Source organism: Balaenoptera borealis, assembly GCF_965194805.1.
Source record: "Balaenoptera borealis genome assembly, chromosome: 18".
In the NCBI taxonomy this organism is placed as follows: Eukaryota; Metazoa; Chordata; class Mammalia; order Artiodactyla; family Balaenopteridae; genus Balaenoptera; species Balaenoptera borealis.
In genome coordinates, this window is record NC_138877.1 from 13,202,503 (window position 1) to 13,228,690 (window position 26,188).

Consider the following 26,188-nt stretch of genomic DNA (forward strand, 5'->3'; position numbering starts at 1 on the left):
TCTTGGCCACATATGACTTAAGACCCTCTGAGAACTTCCTATTCTACCTTCCTAAAATTTCTAAGACTTGACCAGCCCTGGAAAAGCCTTCATTTGTGAGAAACTACAGCAAAACTCACTTTCACTTCAAGTGAGTGACATCCTGAAAATGATTAAACCACCACCATTTTGGACTCACAGATACACAAACAAAATGAGGGTATCACACTGCAAAGTATACACCTTACCAAGATAAAGACATATTTATATATTTAAAACGTGTAATGAAAGGGATTTCATCAAGAATATTAGAATTAGCCAATTTTTATTAATCTGTTCTAATAAAAAAAAAACAGAGATGGTAGAGTTGTTTAAAAAAGAAATTCCCAAATGCAAATATTCAAAACCATCAGCTGGGATCATTATTTCCTCAACATTAGCAAATATCATGTTACCTATGCTGCTTAAAAACAAAAAAGAGCAAAACAAAGCAAAAAAGACAAAACCATAAGTAAAGCAGCTGATTGGGAGGAGGAGGAGAAAAAGGAAGAGAAATAGACTGGAAGCATCTATTTTAAGATTCACAGGAATAATCAGAAGGGTTAAGAAGAGGAAATGGCATAAAGTAATTAGGGACGGATTGTTACTTTCTGGTATCTCCCAAGCAAATCTCTAAGTGGAGGGGTCAGTTCCTGGCTACAGCTTTTCTTTCTGGGAAACAAAGATTTCTAGCCCTTTAAATAATGCAACAGGGATGGACACCCCCCAAAGCATCTTTGTAGTCCTCTAGACTAGTGCTTCTCAGATTTTAGTTTTCATCAACCACTAAAATTAAAAAAGAAAAACAACACAGAACTTTGGGGGACCAATAAAGGATTGCCAACATTCGATTCAGACATGAAAAATAATGAAAGAAAGGTACCATCTCCCAATAACATTTGTTGTAACCATTTACTAATATCACCATGATTTTAACACCAAATAAAGTATGGAAAACACAATCTTAGAATATGTTATATAAAATATAGCTTTAAAAATACTCATTGCACTGTATTTTTCTCATCTCACTGCAGATTAGTGAACTCTATAGGATAGCCTGGCCAGCAGGCCCTAAGTCTTCTCTTGGCTAAAGCAGCAGACATATGAGTGAAGGCCTTTTGGACCAGACTAGCCCATCTACTAGCCCATCTCATCAAGCCCAAAACCACACCATTTTCCCACTAATCTTCAGCAGATGATGGAGGCCATTCAGCAGAACTTGATCAACTTCCTCCTCCTTTCTGGCCCCATCAAAAGACTCATCTTTTCCCTCTTGTGTCATATACGTATAGGTATGGCTGATTCACTTTGTTATAAAGCAGAAACTAACACACCATTGTAAAGCAATCATACTCCAATAAAGATGTTAAAAAAAAAAAAAAAAAAAAAAGAACGTCCAGGCCAGGCACCAGCTGGGAGAACACAAACACTCCAGAAGGGGATGGCTGGGGAAGGCAGAGAGCACAGGGCACGAAAAAAACAAACAAAAAGACTCATCTTTATCCACACTTAGCTTTAACTCCTTCTCTCCATTTTCGGTAGAAGAGGTGTTCTTCCACCTGGTTCTAGATTCCAAAGCCTTCTGCCTCCTCAGGGATGTAAATCCATCGCCAGTGGCCCTCACTGCTTGAAAGGGACTAACATTCTTTGACATTCCTCCCATTGAGAGGTGGGGTCTATATACCCTTCCCTTAGGCCCGGGTAGGCTCTGTGACTGCTCTGACCAAGAGCACATGGTACAAGTGGCTCTGGGCCAGTTTCTGGTCCCAGGCCTTGTGAGAGCGGCAGCTTCCTCTTCCTGCCCCCTGGAACACTCTCTCTAGGAGCCCTGGGCTGCCATGGAAGAAGTCTGACAACCCTGAGACTACCAGGCTGGGGAGCCCCAGCTGCGTTCAGCCTTCCAGCCATCCCTGCAAAGGCCCCAGACCCTCCTGACTAGACCATCCTCCAGCTGAAGGCTACCAAGTAACCCCAGTTAATGTCACATAGGCAGAAGAATTGCCTAGCTGAGTCCTGCTCAAATTGCTAACCCATAAAACCACGTATCAAGCCAATAAACTTCAGTTTCATTTTTTAAGCAGCCACAGATAACCAAAACACGAGTATATTTAAGACCTCTGTCTCTCTTCCAGCTATCTTCTTTTGGAAGATAAATATGAACATATTCAAGTCTGGCCCAGCCTTATCAAAATTTCTCATTTTCCCCTAAATTCCCTTTTATAGACCACACACCTTCCTTTTCTCCTTCCTTTCATCTGCATTCCCACCTTTCATTCTCCATCTTTCTGCAACAGCACTTCTTCCCTAACCATGCCAAGGGAATTATTTTTGCCAAGGTCAGTGACATTTAGGTTTTGCTAAACACAGTCAACTGTCAGTTCTTCCCTTACTTAATCTCTGTGTCATGCGATATTCCTGAACACTCACTCCTTTAGGAAACTCTCCTCCCCTGTTCTCCTCAATACCACTCCCTCCTGGTCTTATCTTCCTAGAAACTCTTTTTCCCCTGATCTCTTCTCGGCTGCCTGGACCTTAAATATTGAGGTTTTACCTAAGGTCCTCTTCCCCACTTGTCTCTTCCCTACATGCTTTTCAAAGTCATTATATCCATCCTGCATCCACCGCTTCAAACAGATGCTGTATCCTGATAGCTCTCAAATCCCTGTTTCTAGCCTGGATCGTCTCTAGAACCTAAGGGCCAATTCCTTACTGGGAAGCTCCATATAAACTCAGCAAGAGCAAAAATCACCTCCCACTCCCAGCCTGCATTCCACTGTACTTCCCAGTCAGTCGATGGCTCCACCATCAACTTGGAAGTTACACCTGACTTCTCCTTCAGCCACATTCACGCTGATTCTACCTACTTCATTTACTTAGAATTGGCTTACTTCTCACTATCCCATTTCTAACACCACAGTTCAGGATTCCATTTCTTATTACAGACTCCCCTGGCCTCCAGATTCAATTCACTCCCTAACATCCTGCTCAAGTGTTCATTCTAAGGTACAGATCTTATCATATCACACGTTTGCTAAAATCCTTTAGTGCAGGATGAACAGTTCAGGATGAAATTCAAATTCCTTAACAGGACATACCCAGCCCTTACCTACTACCTCTCATCTCTTGCCCCTTCCCACTCGCACCCTTATGGCCAGCTCTATGAAAATACCTGTACTTCCACAAATTCACTGTACTTTCTTACACTGCCGGCCTCTGTACCTGCTACTCCTGCCACATGAAACATCCTTCACTGATTTCTAAACCAAACTAAACCAACTTTTGTTTAAAGCTCAATTTAGCTATCGTCTTCTCAAGAAAGCCTTCGTGCCTCCTCATTCTGTCTTAGGTAACTTTCCTAGTGTCCTACTGTGTGTTCTTTTCTATCATGATACTTATTAAAACATAATTTCCTACTTAAGAGCCTATTTAGAAGTCTGTCTAAGCACTAGACTAAGACCTCCTTGAAGGCAACAATTTATTTTTTACCTCAGTTCTCGAATCATATTCTGGCATATGAGACACTCACAGCTACTTGCTGAATGACTAAATGAATGAAGGAGTGAGTAGCACGTATTGCAGGGACCAGTTCCAGATCTTCCCCAGCTGCCAGATTTACTAGTTTCACACCAACTTTTGACAATATTATAAAAAATTATGAAATTCATGGAAGCAATTTCTTCCTACAAAGGAATGATGCTAAAAAGGGGGCTGTATCAAAATTCACCTTCTCAGCTTTTCCTTGCTTGAGTGAAGAAGAGAAATCTTTTTGTTTTTCTCGAAATTTGACAACGGAATCTTTAATTCAAGCCCAATATCATTTCTTAGAGATTCAGAGCTAGAAACAAGAGAAAATCATACCATATATTTAAGTCAGGCAATCGTAAACAATAAGCACCAATACACTAATCAAAGGATGCTTCTCTAAGTCCCTAGCTTTACACAAAGGTGCAGTAAATATCAAAGCATTTTACCTTATGTATCTGGTGCAGAATAGTTTATTTCAAAATTTCAAAAGAATTTATTGTCAAGGTCACCATAAATTCAATGACTGATCAAGATTCTAAAATATACTGATAAAGAGTAACAGATACAAGCAGGACTAAAATATTCTAACCTCACTGAGTATGAGTATTCCAAATTACATGACTGTATCTAAAGGTACATTACAGGAAAAGCACAAAGGATTAGAGGGCCAAGATACACTATTGCAGCTTGATCAGCAACCGGCAGGTTCCCTCCATGTAAAAAAATTGTCATTTAATGGACACTTTCTGGCTCTACCATTTTTCTAGAACTTCTCCAGGCATTTTCATTGATTTGATTTTTTTTTTTTAAATTTCCCTAAAAAACTTACAAACTAATATTATCTCCTTTATCACAAGGGACATAACTTGATTTGAAAACTGACTTTTATTTATAGTAGTAGGATTCTGAGGAAGAGCAAAGACACAAGATGAGTAGGGCTCAAAAAGCAGTTGTAAGTAATACAAGAAAATCACAAGGCCTTCCAAAACCCTTCCCAACCCCATATCCCAGAAAAAGTTTAACACGGTAAACTTCTTTGAGATTGAAATGCTAAATAAGATAAAGAAAGCTGTTGCTATCTCTGTACTACTTAAGTAAGTGCATCTTTGGTTTAACCACGCTTATTGGTTGCCAAGTCTCTTCCCTGTTCAAAATAGTTGATGGTCACATTCTACAAATTCCGGAAGTGACTAACTCAAAATTCTCACCACCGTCATCCATGTTCTCAACACTTCTGTCCATTCTTTATAGCCCTATGCTCTATTTAGAATCTCCTTGGAAATCAGCTTCAAGTGAAACAAAGAAATTCACTAAAATAGAATTTTTATAAGCATACAGTGTTAGAATTGAAAGGGTTTGAATGACCCCCAGTTCAATGCAGGTTTAAATACTAGTTCTAATATCTCAAAGAGACAGAGACAGAGAGACCATCTTTAAGGGTGATTTTCAGTAATTGGTGGGGTAGGTTCATGAGTTCAAAAAAAGACATTAGGGAGAAGCTTATTGGCAGATGGATAACAGCTTAGGATTCCATTGTTTTAAAAGTTTGAACATCACTGCTTTTATTTAACCCAGTCTCTACTTTAACATGCCCAGTGATGGGTAACTTACTACCTTACAATTCAACCTGCTCCCCTGTGGTTATGAAGTGCTTCCTTATATTTAGTTGGATACTTCTGTAATGTGTCCCCACAGTGCCAGCTCAGGATTCTGAAATACAGTACAGGGTGCATCCCTCTTCCACAAAATAGCTACTTTCTTTTGCATCACCCCCAGCACTTGAGCTGCTGTTGCACAATCAATAAGTCCTCCAGAAATGTTTTTTAATGAAATGTACACAGTAAAAATTGCTACTAGGAAAAAGTGAAAAAAACTAACCAAGCAAATAGATCAGTAGAAAAATATCTCAGGTGTTCACTGCAGGACTTCTGCAGGGGCAGTTCAGGTTCTTCAGGCTTCACAGAAATTTCATTCTGAACTGCAAGTTTTAAAAGAGGAAACGTTTCAATTATAAATCACTGGTGGGGATGATGTTAATCACACATATAAACCCTAATCAAAAATAGCTGTCATGTTTCACTCAATAGATTTTACAAAGCAGTATTTTTAAAATAAAAAGCAATTTTTATAGATTTCAATCTGTGAAGCATGAAACTACCCAGGTGAGAAAGCAAAATGAAAACACTACATACACGTTACTCCACGGCGCCCTCTTTCAGCCAGGTTCTACTAACTCTGTGCTAGGTGTGCTTAAAAATGCATTCCACTGAGTTTACTTATTATTTACAGGTAAATGTCAGAGACAGAAAATGCATATGAGTCTTCAGTAAGTAGCTGCATTGTCAAAGCATCTGATGGTTGTGTTGGTTTTTGGTTTGGGGGTTTTTTTGGTTTTTTTTTGCTTTTTGTTGTTGTTGTTGTTTGTTTTGCAGCTGCCCATCCTCAGAGCAGAGCTGAGGTGACTGGATGAGACGTGGTTAGGACCAGTAGGAAGGGTGCTAGACAGGTGGTGATGAGCAGCTGCTCTATTTCCACTGAGAACCAAAATGAGAAGAGGCTGCAAAAGGACTCTGGTCCCAGACGTTCCACATTTCATTTCCAGGAAGAACTCTGACACCTGCAGGGGCTGGGAGCCACTGGAATGTTACAAAACAGACTCACTCATCTTGCCTAGATACTGAAGAAGAACATTAAAAAAAAAAGGAGGGGTGTACTGATCTTGTATCATCTGGAGTATGAGCTTATCCGTGATAATCCTGAAAGCGTCTTTCAGGTCCATTTTAAGAAAAATACCTTAATTTTAAAAGATTTCCTACTAGTAACCCGGGTCTAGAAAAATCATAAATAGCCACTGACAAACAATGATTCCAGTAGAATTTAACTTCAGGAATTGGAGTCTGTCCTTTTACAAGCCAAATTAAAGCAATTTAATTATCTTAAGTGTTTAGATGCTGGCAATACACATAATACAATACAGGTGAAGAGTTTAGAAATGTGAGGTCTCATTGAAACACTGACACTAATTATCTGCGTCTAAAAATCTAAAATAGAAAGGATAACCACCCATTAACTTAAAGAAGTGAAATAATTTATATGCAAGTGTTTTGCAAAGCACAAAGACTCAAGGTTAATGGCTCTGGCTTTTAGACAATCACACAGCACAAAGCATGAATAATTCCATTCAAATGACTAAGAAGCTAGGCTAACAAAAAACACCCCCCAAAAACAAAAAAAAAAACCTGTGCTTAACCACAACAGGGCATTTGTCCCTTGTGCACATTTTAAACCTTTGAGGACAAGCTTTTTCTTCACAGGTATAGAACGTATGTTTCCCTTTATTTTATTCACACTTGTTTTCTTCAGACTATGTTTAACAAGGATTACATATTCCTTATAGTATATAGCATACAGTTAATCCTTAACAAATAAAAGGCATAAGTGGAAAACCAACTTAAAAATGTATAAATACAATTTTTGTAGAATCTTAGTTAGAATTTTTCTAACCCTTGGAAACCTGCTTTTCACTCACCAGTATTTGAGAAACATGTTTTCCAGTATTTTATCACAACACTCATTTTTTCCACTGTCAGTGGTTCAGTTAAAGTAATATCAGCTCCGTGACCTGAAATACAACCTAAGAATCTTTGTATTAAATATTGACCTTATGATTTCTATTTGGGGAAAAAGCAGATAATATATCCAACAGGCACATACCTTTAAAGTTCTCAGGGATTATAAAAACAAAGAGCAAATGTGTATTTTTTTTCTTGCCAGATCTGAAAGGGAAAAAAAAAGTTTAAAATGAAGCAAAATCATCGCTCAAAAAATTGGGATTCAAACATTTAGCTCATTAGGAACGAACTACACTAGACTAACTTTATTTCATTAGAATTTTAAATGGTGGCATTAATATGGAAGTTTAGTGACAGTACCATCTCAAATCAGTGAGGGAAAAGATGGACTTTTTTTTTTTTTACAGTTCATAAAAGAATAGATTGTGTTTTTATTTCTTGCAGTTGCACGAAGAGGCTTCTGAAGTGTGCGGCTGGGATGGACAGTACAATTACAGATTATTTGAAAAATACGAGGGAGGGGAACATTCTCCCGAAACTGACGCTTGCTGTGTTTGAAGCTTTATTTATAATAGATGCTTTAGCTTATTATTTCCTTTTAATGGCAAGAAAATCCAAAATTTGAGTCTTCAGTCAAACATACCCCTGGCTTCTCTGAGCAGGAGTGCACTCTGTTAATAAGAACAGTCTTTTTATGGTTCATTTCTATGGCAACCACAAATGCCTGGCTCTCCACAACTGGGAAAGGGGTAAGTGAGAGAATAAGTGACTTTTTAAAAATAAACTTTAATTTTAGAATAATTTTGTATCTACAGGAAAAATATGAACATAGTAGAGTTCCCATATATCCCAAACAGTTTCCCGTACTGCTAACATCTTACGTTAGTTTGGAATACTTCCAAATACTCCAAATTAATGAGCCAATATTGATACATTATTATTAATTTGTTCATTCTTTATTCTTATTTCCTTAGTTTTTCTTAATGTACTTTATTTTCCTATGCCAGGATCCAATCCAGGATCCTACATTACATTCAGTCATTATATCTCTCTTAGGCTACTCTACATTGTGACACTTTTTTGCTGACTTTGTTTCTGATGATCTTGACAGTTTTGAGAATACTGTTCAGGTATTAGGTAGAATGTAAGACGGACCACTTTTATTCTTGCTTTAAATGAGCCAAAATCTTACCCAGATTCTTGATCTAATCACCAGTTTCAAGAAATTTAAGGAAAAGAGGAAAATTTTTTTTCAATGCTATGGGGATGAAATCAGAATGTGGGAAATTTTATAAAACAAATGACCCGGGCTTCCCTGGTGGCACAGTGGTTAAGAATCCACCTGCCAATGCAGGGGACACGGGTTCGAGCCCTGGTCCGGGAAGATCCCACATGCCGTGGAGCAACCAAGCCCGTGCGCCACAACTACTGAGCCTGCGCTCTAGAGCCCATGAGCCACAACTACTGAGCCCATGTACCACAACTACTGAAGCCCTCACGCCTAGAGCCCGTGCTCTGCAGCAAGAGAAGCCACTGCAATGAGAAGCCCACGCACTGCGACGAAGAGTAGCCCCCGCTCGCCGCAACTAGAGAAAGCCCGTGTGCAGCAACGAAGACCCAATGCAGCCATAAATAAATAAATAAATAAATTTATTTTAAAAAAAAATACATAACTCAGAATATTTACTAAGTTAATTATGTCAAACAAGTATCAATAGGATATTGCTAAAATGGGACAATCACCCAACTGAGCTCTATTCAGGCTTGATTGTGTTCTATGAATTCTGAAAGAGAATTTGGGCTAAAAGAGAAGAGAGGAAAGAACACGGTTTCCATGAGGAAATGAGAAGCTCAGGCAGAAGTACTGCCGTCAAAATAGGCACGAGTAGGAGGGAGGATGGGATCCGACAGGCAGACTGAAGTGGCAGTAAGGAAGGCCCCTTAGCACAGGGTGGGGTGTGGACCGTGGAAGTGCGGAGGAGAGAACGACGCCTGTGTGTCACAGTGGCCACAGTGTGAACCTTTCCCATCTACTTTGTGAGGGATGAAAAAGCGTGCGGTATAACGGGTATGAATAATGGGATGAGGTGGGAGGGACAAACAGACTGAAGAGATAGAAACATATTGGGTAGTTTAGTCCAGCTTTTGAAATAAAAAATACTTTGTGGATTCACGAAAACAACAAATTATCATAAGTTAAAATATTCTAGAATTAGAGAATTTTTTAAAGAACAGATTCTTTGCTTTTGGAAATAATCCTGTGTCTATTTTTTTAAAAAATTGATCTTACTAACAGGAAAATAGGTTAGATTTGGATATATGGATTTTTATACCCCAATGACTTTCAAATTTCAAGCTTCACATCAGACAGAGTTGGAATTCCTGGACTTTTGTCATTAGCACAGAATCGATTACCAACCCAAACACTTCCTCTGTCAGTGAAGCCCTAATTGTGCAGGAACCCCAGCAATCAATAGAGTTCCCAGAATCCAACACTCTGGTCCAGAGCTCAGCTTCTCATTCACATTCTGTACAAATTAATAAGCTAGCAGAGTTTCTAGTTTCCAGGATCACCAAAAAAGGTCCTCTTTCCAATGAATGAATGTTCCTTAAAATTAAGCAACACCAAAACACAACAAAAATCTCCTTTCTCCACCCCAACTAATACCACTTCTTTCATATACCAAAACTAAATTGCAGGTTCTGAGGCCTTAGAAGCACCTTCTCAACTGAGGTCTCCAGAGTTTTAAAAATCTGCAGTTTGCTGGGGGGCAGTTTATTTATCCTCATGTTTCACAGCATACACTGTTTAAATGACATGATGGATCCTGAGACTACACTCCACATACGAGATTGGATATTGATGTTCTAGTGTCCACTGCTAGCCTATGCCCAGTACTCTCTGGAACTGGAGGCCGCCATAAGCTCAAACTGCAGCAGTGGCCATTCCCAGCCTTGTCCCCATCCCTAAGTCTGGTAGCTGGAAAAAAAATCATATGAAAGTGTTTTGAACTGAATTGTACACTCTGATGATCAAAGAACCTCAGGAAAGATCTGGCTGGCCGCTGAAATCTGTCATCTAATAGGGGGACCAAAATGTTCTTATAAGTCCCTATGAAGCCGGGGGAAATCTCTAAAGGCACTTCCTTTATAGACACAGGGACGTCAAAGGACAAAAGCCAGTGTCATTTTTGGGTTGCATCCGTCTTGAGTACGGTTATCCATTATGCAACCTGTGGGCCCAAAGCAGCCAAATTAACCTGGTGTGGTCTATTTGGGACTTGTAACAAATAATATTCTTTATTAATTACTTAATGAATTAAAACAACCATTTTCAGTGAGAAAATTAAGAGTTTTACTGTAAATATGAAAACACCGAGTTCACTTGCTACTAACAGGGCACCTGCGATAAAATGCAGTGAAGTTCTAAGTTGATTCTGGTCAATAGTGAAGGTTGGTGTGCCCAATCCCCACTAGGCTTTTTGTCAGAAGAGTTTCTGCTGTGACCCTTCTAAGTCAGGTTCACCACATGACATGATACTAGAAACAATAAACATCTAGAATGTTCCTCAGTTCCTATTTATAGTATAATGTGTTTAGTAAAACTACTTAGATGTTTTGTTGTTATAGTGTTTATGTCAAGTATTCAGGTCATGCAAACTGGCTGATCAGATTTACTGAGTAGCACTGTCAAGTCAAGGATGTTCTGGAATTGGGGACATAGCAGGACAACTTGTTAGACCCCTGTGGCTCACAAGATTGGATTTTCTTGGTGATGTAATAAGTTAACTGATCAGACAACCGAATCTACGTGGGAAAAAATAAAATCAGATTCAAACTTGATGTGCCGACTGAGTAGATGGAACCACGTTCTGCGTTCCTTTCCTATCGCTGCACTGCTCTGAGCTCACGAGAATCACAGGGTTTGAGGAACTGCAGAGACAGTTCATGGACCAGAAAGTCACAATGCCAAACAGGATCCATACACTGTGGGTGAGTTTGAAACATACTCTAATGTTCTGTACTGGCCTTTGTAAGGTAGTGCCAGCATGCATCTGAATTACCAAGTACTTACACTTTGAATGTGGTTCAGTTTTGAGAACTGACCTGAAAGAAGGGTCAAATACTCCTGAAATGCTGGAACCAAGCACATGAATCCTGAGACCATCTTAAAACATTTTACCACTGGGTGGTGTCTGAGTTCATCTGGCTCAATAAAAATGTGTTCATGAAATGAAATCAAATTAGGGAGTACTGCCAGGAATGTCAACCTATAATTGAGATGTGCCGCAATTCTTGAGGATGTCTGGCTATAAAGTACCATTATTTTTACGAATGATTAAAACTGATTAATGATTAGCTCCAAGCTGAAACCCCAGTTCTTGTACAAGAATAAATTTTAAAATCTTTTTAAGGAGTCTGCTTGCATTTTATCCTAAAAGAAGCTTAGTATGATAGCTGACACACTATACTTCATTCTTAGTTTCAGTAAAAATCCGTATGTCTTATAGATATACATAGATTTGTGATCATGTGCTCTGATACTGAAAATCAACGTGGACCACTTTTATTCTATAGTTAAGTTCTTCACTCACTGGCAGGGCATAAAAAGGGCCCGGAGAGGAGTAAGGTAAATACTTGTATATTTTCCTGAACCTATCCAGATTTTGAGATATAACAAAACAACAACAAAGCTCTAAGGGGGAAATAAATCTAAAATACAGCATTAAAAAGCTAAGCCAAAACTCTTCATCTTGGCTTAGTCATTAAATATTAGCCAAAACTCAAAAGATAGAGTGCTGTAGGAAAGACAAAGGTTGAAATGCCTTATAAATAGGGCAAGATGTTCATGAGACTCATTAACCTAAGAAAAACTATAGCCTCAAAATATAAATACGCTCCATAAGGGTTTAAATAATTCATAAGTCATTAACTCATAACAATTCTGAGGGCAAGAAAGGGAATTTCAGAGACATTTCTAGCCTTTAAGTCCAGTATCAGGAAAGGCAAAGCTTTCACAAAGAAAGCTCTGTCCCTTTTTCAGAGAGGAACGCAAAAGCTAGAACTCATGGTCTGCCCTAGAACAGCATGGTCACCCACTCACACCTAGAGCAAAGTACTAAATACCTGCTATTAGTCAAGACGTATACCGGATATTGGGACTAGCATAATGAGACCAAAAAAGAAAACCAGGTGTATTCCACAAATTATTCTCTTTTTCTTTTCTAAGAAATGCCTTTACAGCAAAACAAAAAAATTACCATATGTCTGTCTGTACATTTATTTCCTTCATCTACCTCTTCTCTCTGCTAACACATCTTAAGCTATGTTATTCAGACAAAGAAAGCAGCCGTGGGGAGAATCCACAGAGGGGAGTATCAGACAGAGGTTCTCTCCTCTACCCTCCCAGCTGTTAACAAGTGTGACTAGACATAAAGCTTGTTCTTAAGCAGAACTTTAATCTTATCCTGTTCAACATGTAGCCTCAATGACGAGCAAACACCAAGCCTTTAGCACATCTGGAGAGGCACGGCCCGACTCCTGCTCCTGGAACGGAGAGACATCAGCCACAGCAGCTTGTCCACTGCTCCTCCAAAATGGTATGTTTAGGTTAAAGTACGTCTGGCATCTATGGCATGTCCGAATTGTAAAAGGGACTTCAATACAGAAGCCAAATAATTACAGACTTTTAGAAAGAACATGAAGGGAAGAGTTAAGAGTTCTAGTCTGAGTTTTGTGAAAACAAGCCATGTGGTCTCAGGCAAGTCACTTCAGCCTCAGGTCTCTAATCTGCCAAGTAGGAAAGATGAAGCCCTGCCTTACCTCCCTCATAAAGGTGTTGTAAAATTTTTTTAAATATTAATATTATATAAATGAGATGTTACTCCAATCAGAGGTACTCTAGATAGATTTTTTGAAAAGGCGTATTAATAAAATAGGCATACCTTCAGAAGGAAGATCATTCACAACATGTTTTGGAAGTGAAATCCTCTTTGAGGTAATTTGCCTGGTTTGTCTAGAGTTCATATTCCCAGTAGAAGGCCAAAGAAATGCAGAAGACCAACCGTTCTAAGAAACCCCAGGAGCAGTGTCTTTCTGTCTGTCTTTAACAAGTAACCCAGTGTCTCTGGCTTCTTCCCAGTCCCACCTGTCATTTCCCCTAACATAATATGTTTGGTCCTCTTTATTCTGGAATCAAAATATTTCTCTGAACTTTCTCCTTTGATCTAGAAAGACCTCTCCTCTAATTATGAGAAGTACTTATATATTCCAATAGTATCTACAATTACACTTCATCAAGTCTTCTCACAGAAGGGAAACACATTCAACCTCACCTAATCCTGTTTAAAAACATCCTAAACGGCTCAAAATCCTATGTAAACAGGCAAGGAAGAACCAAAATCTTTCACCTCTAGACTCCAGATCTCCAGAGCTGAGTGGGTCAAACAGCAGCATAACTTCTATGGAACTACCAGGTGAAACAGGAATAATGGATGTGGGCTTCCCTGGTGGTGCAGTGGTTAAGAATCTGCCTGCCGATGAAGGGGACATGGGTTCGAGCCCTGGTCTGGGAAGATCCCACATGCCACGGAGCAACTAAGCCCGTGCGCCACAACTACTGAGCCTGCGCTCTACAGCCCGTTGAGCCACAACTGCTGAGCCTGTGAGCCACAACCACTGAAGCCCATGCGCCTAGAGCCCGTGCTCTGCAACAAGAGAAGCCCCCGCTCATTGCAATTACAGAAAGCCTGTGAGTAGCAACGAAGACCCAATGCAGCCAAAAATAAATAAATAAATAAATTAAATTAAATTAAAAAAAAAAGAAAAGAATAATGGACGTGGTATTGACCTGGACTCAGTGGATCCAGAGCTTCATGGCTCTTTCACATTAGGACATCTCTTGAAAGAGACACCTTCAGCCCAGAGCTATCATGACCCAGAGATACAAGTGCTCACCTGCTTTATTGTCTACTATAAGAATTAATGAACTCTGAAACAATATGCCACGTTAATGACATAGTTATTAAAAAGGAGTACCTACTGAATTAAGGGAAGCATCATATACCAAATAAATTTCTATGACCAATTAATTCTTATATCCTCACCCACACCTATTACTTTTAAGTTAAAATGCTAATTCTTATAATAGTAGGTCAAACTGGCAGTAAGAACAAAAACATATATAGAGATTCTGCCCTTGAAAATATCCCTCATCTTAAAAATTAAAGTAGAGGGCTTCCCTGGTGGCGCAGTGGTTGAGAATCTACCTGCCAGTGCAGGGGACACGGGTTCGAGCCCTGGTCTGGGAAGATCCCACATGCCACGGAGCAACTAGGCCCGTGAGCCACAATTACTGAGCCTGCGCGTCTGGAGCCTGTGCTCCGCAACAAGGGAGGCCGCGATAATGAGAGGCCCGCGCACTGCAATGAAGAGTGGCCCCCACTTGCCGCAACTAGAGAAAGCCCTCGCACAGAAACGAAGACCCAACACAGCCATAAAAAAAAAATAAAAATTAAAAAAAAAAAACTGACTCAGTAGAGTCTTTGTAAATTTAACATTAAAAAAAAAAAAAAATTAAAGTAGAATTGTATCATCTTTTAAGAATTTTTATAGAAGCAGGTTTTAATAAAAACTATTCTAGGGACTTCCCCGGCGGTCCAGTGGTTAAGACTTCGCCTTCCAATGCAGGGGGTGCAGGTTCAATCCCTGGTTGGGGAGCTAAGGTCCCCTATGCCTCATGGCCAAAAAACCAAAACATAAAACAGAAGCAATATTGTAACAAAGACTTAAAAAATGATCCACATCAAAAAAAAATCTTAAAAAAAAAAAAAAACTATTCTAAAGATAACAGAGTCAAGATTTTGGAGTTTACCTAATTAATCTGACAGCTTTCAGCTCCTCGGCAGTTGGTAAAGAAGTCAACTTCAGAAAAACCATGTTGAACGTGCTATCATCCACAAGTGCTGCTGCCTTCTTCGCATCACTAATGGTGACGGTGACTTTTGCTAAATTTGAAAAGAATTTCTGTACAATATCAGCCAGGTACTGAACAGTGACATCGCCAACTAATAAGAGGTCTATTTTTGCCTGAAAGAGAAGGAAAAAAGCAGAAGCATCACACAATTAAGGTCTGGGCATAGAGAACATGCCGTCATGTATGAGAAGATAAATAAAGGTTACAAATAGCCAATGACTGACTACTCAGCTATACTGAATGGTCAACTATAAGCATACCTCAAGGGCAGGAACTATTCATCTCATGTCCTTAGAACCTAGGGTAGTGAATGGATCTGAAAGTCATGCTATTTTTTAAAGTTTTGCCTACAAATACTATTCTACTGTGGTTTTCCTACAAGTTTCTTTCTCATCCTATTAACAATAGATAGGATTCTTTCTATAGGCCCAGTTTCCCAATCGCCCATCCTGCTGGAAAACCTGTTTACTAATGAGAGAACCAAGCTGGTGACTCTCCCACATGATTTATTTTGATGAAACACATTCCAGAGAACAGAGAAAGATTTAAATTCCCTGATTCTAAGAAATACTCAAATCAAGTCCTTTCTTTGAATGGAATATACATGCTATTCAAATCCGAACATTAGGAACCGAAGAGGCTCTTTAATTCCATTTGGGGATATTTTCAAGCACATTCGATTAGAAAAAATATAATTTCCATCTTCATCTTTTATTTCTCCATGTTTTATTCTGTACAGATATTAAACACAATCCACTTAAAATGACAAAGAACAGCATTACTGAATATGCCAAACTTCTCTTAGTAGTTTCAAATGCCATATATATGTATGTATGTATGTATGTATGTAAGTTTTGGGGAGCTTCATTCTGATCCATTGATTTATTTGCCTATTCTTGGTTAACAGTACACAGTCTAATTACTAGCTCTTTATGTTTTATATTTGCTAGAGCATATGGTTCCCTCCTTGCTATTTTTCAGTTTGGTTCTTAGATATTTTCCCACAATGTCTCTTCCCACAGAATTTTATCAACAGCTTGTCAGGTTCCATAAGGAACCCTGTTAAAATTTTGATTACAGTTGCATTTATTTTAAAGATTAACTAGGGAATATCATTATGTATTACATCTCCCTATTTAGGAAGTATGACTCAGAGAAATCAGATCTTTTCTTATCTCCTTCAGTTTTATAGTTACCTTCATATAGATTCTGCAAGTGTCTTCACACATTGATTCCTAGATTTTTCAAGATTTCAGAGTCATTGTGAAGGGGATATAGGTTCTCACTACATTTTCTGATTGATTATAGCTGACATAGAGAAAATGTACTGATTTCTGTATAAGGAATTTGCTGAAAGTACTTTTTGGTACTCTCCATTTAGTTCCAGTACTTTTTAGTTGATTCTTCTGAGTTTCCTAGATAGGTAATCATATGGTTTTCAAAAATGACATTTTTGTCCCCGCCTCCAGAATTTATGCCTTTTACTTATTAACCTTAAAGCACTGGCTAGGACATTCAAAACAACGGTAAATAGCAGGAGTGAAGTGGGCATTCTTGTCTTGTTCCTGACTTTAGTGGGAATATTTCAAATGTTTTTACTACATGATAATGAAGGTCAATACCCTTTATCAAGTTAAAGAAGTTTCTTTCTATTTGGAGGCTAAAAATTTTAAATCAGAAATGGGTGTTAAAATTTACCAAATGCTTTTTCTGTATCAACATGATCACATTTTTTTTTCTCCTTTCATCTGTTAGGTAGTGAATTACATTAATAGATTTCCTAATGTCAAGCCATCATTGCATTACTGGGATAAACCCATACTTATTGCAAATAGATTCAGTTCATTCATATTATTTTAGATTTTTGCATCTATGTTCATAAGTAAAACTGGATAAAATTTTGTTTTATTGTACTGACTTATCTGGTTTGGGTGTCAAGGTTATGCCAGCCTTGAAGCAATAGAAAGCTTCAAAATTATTCTACGGTCTTGAATATTTTATAAAACATAAATTATTGGCTTCTTGACGTTTAGGTAAAACTTGTCTGTGAAATCTGAGCCTGAAGTCATTTATAAAGGTAGGTTTTAGACTACCTTTTACAGTTCCTTAATGCTTACTAGTAAAATAAGTGCTCTGCCTTTCTTAAGTGAATTTTATTCACATATATTTTTAAAAATCCACTTCATTTCTTTTCAAATGTGTTAATTTTTAAATTTATATAACATTTATTACTTACGTTGAGTTCATCTTGCTTGCTTTCCAACTAGAGATTAAATTTATTTATTTTATTTATTTATTTTTGGTTGCGTTGGGTCTTCGTTGCTGCGCGCCGGCTTTCTCTAGTAGCGGTGAGCGGGGGTTACTCTTTGCTGCTGTGCGTGGGCTTCTCATTGCGGTGGCTTCTCTTGTTGCAGAGCACGGGCTCTAGGCACGTCGGCTTCAGTAGTTGTGGCTCACGGGCTCTAGAGCGCAGGCTCAATAGTTGTGGCGCACGGGCTTAGTTGCTCTGCGGCATGTGGGATCTTCCCGGACCAGGGCTCGAACCTGTGTCCCCTGCATTGGCAGGCGGATTCTTGAACACTGCGCCACCAGGGAAGCCCCAACTAGAGATTAATATATAATTAAATTTTTTTCTATCTTCTTTTTCTGGTAATGCTTTATTAGAGACTGTAGAACTATGTGGTCCAATATGTGGTTATTTAAATTTATGTTAATTACAGTGAAAGTGTGAAATCAGTTCAGTTACACTAGCCACATTTAAGTGCTCAATATCCACATATGGCAAGTGACTACCATTTCAGCATAATTATAGTTTCATCACTGCAGAAAGTTCTATCGAATGACGCCGTCATCCAAGTGGCACTTTGTTGTACCCTACGAATTTTGATATATTGTGGTCATGATCATTCATTGCTAGTTTATATAATTTCAGTTTATATTTCCATTTTAACCTAAGAGTTATATTAAGCTCCTATATGAAGATGTTAATTTTCAAGTGGATAGTGTTTTGGTTTTTAAAAATTTTTTTGGCTACTGACTCATTTCTTATTTCAGTGCATTGTCAACAGTGGATGCACACTATATGACTTCTACTTTTTAGAATTGGTCGATATTTTCTCTGTGACTTAATACACAATTTTTAATGTTCCATGGATACTTGAAAACAATGTGTATTTTCTGTTAGGCATACAGCCTCTACATAGCTTTCAGACTGAACTTGCTCGTTGCTTTCTGATTTTAGGTCTACTTGATCTTTCAGTTTATGAGGTAGATATATAAAACCTGCCCTCTCTAATTACGGTTTGTCAATTTATCGATTTCTCTAACTATAGACTCTATAAATAAACTATGGATTAGGTACATAAAGGTTCATAACAATTATATATATTCATATAAATATATAACAATAATACTTAATATATACTATATAATGATCTACAATGTTTATGTAGTATGTATTAACATATAAATATAATTATAGAGAAAAAACTATATATAAAATATATCTTTGTCCTTTTTAATGCTTTTCACCTGAAATTTTATTTTTTTCTGATATACAGCACTTAGTTTTTTATACCTTTATTTTGAGGCTTTCTGTATCATTTTGATTTTGTATGAATTTTTTAAATAAAATATATTTGACTTTTTTAGGTTTTTTCCAATCTGAGATTTCAGTTTTTAATATAAGTAATTGTTTTTAGTAAGTAATTACTTACATTAATGGCACTAGCTAATGAACATTAATTAAGATAATCAATGTAATGTAATTAATTGTGAAACATTCATAACTTAACATGAAATGGTCTTATTCCCTTCATTTGTTATTTCAAGTTTCCCATTTACTGTAATTTTGTTTCTTTTTTCCCACACTTTCTGTTAGGCTGATCAAATTTTCCTTTTTCCCTCCTGCTGCTCCTACAATACTTTGGGAGTTAAACTCCTTATTTATGTTCTTTAAGTGGCATTAGGGCTCACAATTCAATGCTAGCTTTATAGTCAAAATACTCCTCCAAGTCAAAATCTGTTTGTCTCTGACCTTTGAAGATACTGGGCCATTTTCTTCTCACAACCAGAGTTGCTCATGAAAAGAAAAAGCTGCCTTGTTTTTCTTTTAGTGCTTTTCTCTTATGCTGTGGATTCTGATCATTTCCTAGGATGTGTCTGGAGATGGACCGTACTCAGCCCACTTGGCACTCAGTGGATCTTTGGCTCTGGAAATTTCCTTCTATTATTTCTTTGATTATTTCCTCCTCTGTTGCCTTTGTCTATCCTTGGAAACCTTCTATTAGATGCTGGACATCCTAAATTGATCCTTCAAGTCTCAACTTCTGCAAGACTTTCTTAAGTTTATTGTTCATATCACCAGCTCAGGCTTTAGTCCTTCTAAAGACTTTTACAATTTCAGTTAATTTAACATGAATTGCTCATTTCTAAGACTTTTTTCTCTCTTTTGATAATTTATCATAACCTGCTATTTTTAGGACATGATATCCCCTGTGAACATACAAATTAGAAATTTTAATTTTTTTCTATCCCCTTTATAATCTGCCTCTGGAATAGTTGTCTGGTGATCCTTGGTTATCCAAACATAAATATGACTCAAGGACTCAGCTGACATGTATGAGCAGTTTCCCCTGCAGTTGGGGTGGTCTGTTTCCCCAGTCACTGTTTCTTCTAAACTGTGGGTTTGGTGTGAATGGTAGGGATGATGGAAGAAAGGCTGGAGAGCAAAGTGGCAGGGACCAGCTATTTGTCAAAATATAGGCAGGCTTTACTCTGAAAACCAATCACTTTGGTTTATTTCCCTCCTGGGCAGAGCTGCCTTTCCCTTCACCCTTGTCAATTGTAGACAATTGTATTAGTGTAGTATTAGTATTAGTATTAGTGTAGTGTATTAATAATTACACTAAAAAAAAAAAAACCCATAAAAACCAGGATATCCCGGGCTATGAATCACTTGTAAACCTTTCTATTAGAAAAGTTTATTTTCTTTTTCCTTTAGAACCTCCTGCCACTTTTATGCATCTGCGTAAGTGTGTTTGATGTCTATGTAGTCTTGCCATAGATATTTATTAAGCCCCTACAACAGGGCAGATGCTGTGCTGGGAATTCAAGGTGAACAAACAGACAAGCTCTCTGCCCTCATGGGGCTTACATTCCAGGAGTCTTTTTTTTTTTCCTGCTGATAAGAAAGATGGCTTTCAGTCCTTGGAACACAGGGAAAACAGTGGATGAGCCTCAGTTCTACCAAAGCTATTACTGATCCTTTTTTAACAGTTTGATGCAGTGGGAAGAGGGCAAAGGCTTTCGAGGTACGCAGAACAGCGTCTGCCGCCTGTTCAGCCACTAACTAGCAGCTCTGAGTAAGATACTTATGCGATCCTCATCTGGGGGGCAATAATACTTACATCACAAGACTGTTATACGGAGTAATGTTTGTACAATGCCCTGTAGGTGGTAGTTATTGCCATGTGTTCTCAGGTAATACCAAACCCGAGCACAGAACCCATCAAATCAACCTGATGGGGAAGGGGAGATGGAGAGAGAGAATTAAAAGGAAAATTTATCTATGTCAGGCAGTGAAAACAGCCCTAAAACCAAACTGCTCTCTGCATTACCTGAGCCATAGGGCTCGGGACACAGGGCCAACTGAGAAGCAAAGGTAAGTTTTGAACAACAGGCATCAGCTGCTAACTTGAGCCCTTTCCTGGATAGCACCTAGCGCTTCTGACCGCATTCCCCTCAGAGGCCCAGTTCCCAAATTCTCCAGAGTCGCTCAGCTAGTTTTGTGGAGAAAAGTCTAGAGCAAGCTTTGAAGGGCAGAACCCAGGTACTGGGGAGAAACTGAGGAGAGGCGGAAAGAGATCTGGAAAGGGATGGGGAAGCCAAGTATCACTCACCGGTCCTTCTGTGCCGGAATCTAAGCTTTTGCAGTGCCTGGCAGCAGGACACAGAGGGGCAGGAAATAAAGCAGCTCTGGAAAGAACAGATTTGCCCTCCTGCCCAAGGCTTCCTTCCCTGCCCCACAAAACCATCACACTAGGAAGTTCCTAATCAGACAAATCGGGACACTGCCCTAGTCCACTATCCCCAAGTAACCCAAATTAACTGAATAGCTTCTAATCAACTTCAATTTGAATATTTATATAGTTAAAAATATCTTGTTGATGGTGTAATATGAGCACAGGTGATGAGAAGGATCCACAGATAAGAATAAAAGGAAAATGAATAGGGCTTCCCTGGTGGCGCAGTGGTTGAGAGTCCACCTGCCAATGCAGGGGACACGGGTTCGGGCCCTGGTCTGGGAAGATCCCACATGCCGCGGAGCAACTGGGCCCGTGAGCCACAACTACTGAGCCTGCGCGTCTGGAGCCCGTGCTCCGCAACAAGAGAGGCCGCGATAGTGAGAGGCCCGCTCGCCGCAACTAGAGAAAGCCCTCGCACAGAAACGAAGACCCAACAGAGCCAAAAATTAATTAATTAATTAATTTAAAAAAAAAAAAAGGAAAATGAATAAAACGTTCTAGTACATTAGGGTCTGGAAAACTGCCTTTAGTACCTCTAAGATTTTCACCTGTGAGCACCACGACTTGAACCAATGCTAGGCCTCATTTGGTGGAAATTTTTTCCTGTTTGAATTGCTTACTGCACTCTTTTAACAAAAGCAATACATATTCATTGTGGAAGGCTGGAAAATTCAAAACAGTCTAAAGAGAAAATAAAAAGCATCGAAGTCCAGCACTCAGGGATAAACACTACTACACCTTGCTGTAGATCTGTTAAGTGTGGGCAGTTTTTACAATGCGACATCATCGTCACCAGTGCTCTTCATCCACTCTGATTTCTGAGATCAGGGGAAGACGCAGGGCACTCCAGTCTCTGCCATTTTTAAAACACTGGATTTCCATTTGCAATCTGTGGCAGGCTAAACCCTTAATTAGTAACAGCAGGTGCTGAAGTGCTTAAAGCAAATCACTCCTACATTTTAGTGAGCTGTTATTTATGTCACTCTTATCACTGGGAGCAGCACTGACAACTAGCAGCAGCTGCAGGGCTAATGCCCTCACGGGGCAATTGTTGGCCTCCAGTTTCCCCAGGAGTCAAGGGATTTAAGCAGCTCTATCCGGAGAAACTGAGTGAGCTTCTCTCCCAATGCAAACAAAAGGTTCAGTTGGGGCTTCAGACTCTTAAGGGTGGGAAGCCACAGTTATTTATGTACCAGTCGATAATCAGATATTTTATTCAGAGTTCCATTTTGTGCAGCTTTGCCTAATCCTGCACCCCCAAAATACTGTTTTTCCTCTGAGTTTAAATAGGTGCCTCCATTTTTAAATAATTAAGAGAAACCTCTTAAACTCGGTCCACTCCAAGTGGTAGTGATTCCGTTCAGAACGCTTGTTCTTAAGGAGTGAGGAGATTTAAGTATGCAGAACATTCTCAGGGGTAACGAAACTTAAGCAGCACAAAAGGTTTCCCTCTCATATTTATCAAGACGTGAAATACTCAGAAGAAAGCCAACACCAGGTCACCTTGTTTTCTGGGGTCGGTGGGGTTTTGTTTATGCTTCCTTCCTAGTGGGCTGCTAATCACCTTTCATTTTTATCTAAAACAGTCACCAAAATGATTCTGTGCGTCTGCCGAGGGGATGATAAATAAGGTGCGTCCAAAAGAGGCCAGGGGGCCTTTTCACTTCCAGGGAGCCTTTTCACTTCCAGGGAGGGTGGGCAGCTGTGTGAAGAGGGCAGACGCGTCTTTCCGCCAACGGCACGGTCTCTACACACGTCTGCCTGTTTGGGGGTCAGCGCGGAGAGGGCAGTACAAGGACACTCTGGAGGCCACGGCAGTGAGCAAAGCGAAAAAAGGCACCTCGAGCTGTGCAGACAAGAGAGCTGAAGATCAACTTTTCCATATTCAATATGTTGAATAAACTTTCCTACACTCAAACTTAAAAGTGTGAAATCAACTTTCCTATATTCAGGCTGAAGCCAAAGTTGTCGTTCCCGTTTTATCCGGCCACCAGCCCGAATATCTACCCTACGACGTCTTGCTCCCGCGTCGCCCCACCAACGGTCTGGGGCCGGGAAGATGGGTTTGGGTTGGCGAGAGTCAAGAGCTCGAGGGGGTGACTCTGTGACACAGTCCAGTCGCCCTCCCTCCTCGGGCCTCTGCTCCGTCCTCGAGGTGGGCAGGCGCCCGCCGTGGGGCCCCAGGAGCAAGCCGGGACGCCCGGGGAAGCGGCCGGGACTGGCTCGCGCCCCGCAGTGGTCCCCGGGCCGTCCCCAGACGTACTGGCCTGCGCCCGGCGTGGCTGTGCCGCCCGACTGGGTCGCCGCGCCGGCCCGCGCGCGGTTTTAAACGCAGCTGCCTCCCCTTCCTCCTCCTCCGCCTCTTACCATCTCAGGGGTTTGGCCGAGCTCCGGGCCGATAATTGAGTCCGCCATGGCCTGTTGCCCACGTGCGGGTCCTGGGGCAGCCTCGCCACAGGAGGAGCTCGCAGCCAGCCCGTCGCGTCCGCCGCCCGCCGCGCGCCAATGGCTTCGTGCCCGCAGCTGCGGGGCGCCCGCCCCCGGCCCGCCCTTAAAGTGGCCCTGCCGCCCGCCGCTGCTCCGAGGGTCCCGGCCGGACCGGGGTCAGGGGAGGGCTTCCGGGGGTGGGGGTACCCGGGGGACGGGGATGGGCCGCCCCAAGGTGCCCTGCAGGTCCTACGGAGACACCGTCATTGGCGCGCTGCCCACCCAAAGTTCCATTCCACGTGCCCCCGTGACATCACACAGCTCAGGCCTCGGGTGGAACTGCCACTGCCCGCCTTGGGGCGGGTGGTGGGGCGCAAGGGCTTGTCTAAAAGTCTTCAGAGTGTCTTATGGGAACGCTTTCATGTTTAAATATTAGGAACTAGCAAACTGGATTATTTTCTTTTTCCAAGACAAACATGAGAGGACAGAGAAGGTTGAGGACTGTTATGGTGCTTTCTTTCCAAACTACTAAGAAGCTAAAAATTTTAGAAGCATTTCATGTTGTCCTGTGAGTCAACAAATATTGTCCTCATTTTCTCAAGTGAGAAATCTCCAGGTGGTGGCGGCTATGTAATCCGCTTTGTTCGGCCTTGCTAGACATTTTATTGAGATCCACCGAGTGCCAGGACCTGTAGGGGATCCTTCCTCTTGCCTTTACTACTGTTCCCACTGCTGAAAGTCGCTGGGGGTGAGGGGGTGATGGTATCTTACGGTGTTTTTCACTCTGGATTTGCCTAGACTCTTGACCTTACTTGAACATGTAATACGCACATGCTCCACTTGAACCACCATTTCTGATCTCTGGGCAAGCCTCCTGTTTCCTGAGCAGGTGGCGGTGTGTTCTGATTTAGATCATGACAGCATGCAAAAATATAGTGGTTGTCTACGATTTTCATGGGAAGAAAAGTACAGATAAATTTCTGATGGGATCATTCTGCACTATTTTTGGAAGTAAATGTACACATTTTAATAGATACGAATTTTGGTTCTTGATTGCTTTTCCAACTAATCAGGAACTGAGTGTCTCGCTAACCATCTGTGAAGCAGTTAGTTTGCCCAACAATAACAGCAGAGGTGAAATCATGCCCAGGCATTGGGGTAGGGGTGAATTGAGGCAGCTTTGAGCGCTTCCCCCAGTCTGGTAATCAGTTTTGCCTTGACCTAAAGGTCTAGATTAGCAAGTCTGATGCTAAAAGTGACAAAGACATTGTGGAAACTGACACAGACTCATTGCTTTTAAATTTGAGTGGACGATGCCCCTAAGCTTATGTGAGAGGAAGTAATCATTCCTGTGTTGGAGGAAGCAGAAAGATAATAAAGCTCTTCAGCATCAAGAGTATAAGATCCAAGCTCCATAAGAACCAGATTAGATATTTGAATAGTTTCCAATCTCTTAAAAGAAAGAAAAAGAAGCTTACTTTGTAAATGAGCAAGCATCTACATCATAAACAATGACTCTCACTGGGGGCGATTTTTGTCTCCCAAGGCACATTTTTTCATTGTCACAACAGGCATCTAGTGGGTAGAGGCCAAGGATGCTGCTAAACATCATACAATGCACGGGACAGCCTCCCAGAACAGAGGATTAGTTATCTGGCCCCAAATGTCATTAGCACTGAGGCTGAGAGGCTCTACTATAAACCTTCTGAATTATAGCATAGAATTATAAACCATTTAATTTCTTTATCACGTTTAACATTCTTGAATCATACTCATTTTTATTATTTGAGACAAATGGGTAGATGGACTCTTTCTGTGGTTCCCTAGAGTAGCAATATGCTACTTATATTCTTGATGGAAAACTGAATACCAAGAATCATAAAATATAACAAGAATAATTCTACACAGAGAAATATATTTTAAAATTTGCATTCAAAATTAACAATTCAAACTGCCTCTTAGAAAATGGTTTTCCAATCACTTAAAATTATTAGCATTCATAGCATATGCATTACATTATTTCCCCCAAAACTAAATTATAATTGTATACTTTTCACAATATGCAAATTACAAATAGATTTGTAAGTAATACAGTACACATGGTCTCTTCAGATGAACTCATGAAGAACCTATGCTTAAAAAGTTTGGAAATTTTTCATCCAGCTATTTTATAGGAACTGTTCTATATAAGCTATGTCCAGTATTGTTGCTTACCTGGCTTGTTCTCAGAATCACAGAAATTTAGAACTCAATAAGAACCTAGAGATTACCTAATTGTCCTTTCCTTTCAAAGATGCTGAGGCCCAAAGAATGTTCTCATAAGTAGGTAGGACTGTAACTACGGAAGTTGAAAGCCAGAGAATTAACTAATTTCAATCATTTTTACTGATAATTTCTTACATTTACTAATGCACTGAACTCACTTGTAAAATGCATATACTTTCAAACACTATGCTTGCAATATTTTTGGGGTATTAAATCCAAGAGCCTACCATAACTTGACTAACCATTAAGTTCCATTATGCAATTATAAACAAAGATATTTTCAAAAAAAAAAAAAAAAAAAAAAAAAAAGATATTTTCATAATGTTAACTGAGGAAGGTGATTTTTGCTTCCACTTTTGCCATCTTCCCCAATCTCCTTT

At 39.9% G+C, this 26,188-nt stretch overlaps 1 protein-coding gene across 14 annotated transcripts in view; it reads right to left on the bottom strand.

Annotated features, from left to right (window-relative positions):
* SOHLH2 (spermatogenesis and oogenesis specific basic helix-loop-helix 2) overlaps window positions 1-26,188 on the bottom strand; it is a 91,777-nt gene that overhangs the window by 16,023 nt on the left and 49,566 nt on the right. For 13 of the 14 annotated variants that reach the window (XM_082365533.1, XM_082365544.1, XM_082365542.1 and 10 more), the window contains 5 exons: window positions 14,989-15,203; window positions 7,258-7,319; window positions 7,073-7,177; window positions 5,422-5,521; window positions 3,743-3,853 (listed from right to left, as the gene is read on the bottom strand). In XM_082365533.1, coding sequence (XP_082221659.1) covers window positions 3,743-3,853; window positions 5,422-5,521; window positions 7,073-7,177; window positions 7,258-7,319; window positions 14,989-15,203 — 593 coding nt within the window. Of the gene's footprint in view, window positions 1-3,742; window positions 3,854-5,421; window positions 5,522-7,072; window positions 7,178-7,257; window positions 7,320-14,988; window positions 15,204-23,483; window positions 23,631-26,188 lie in introns of those variants that run through there. The other variant, XM_082365537.1, reaches the window with a different exon arrangement.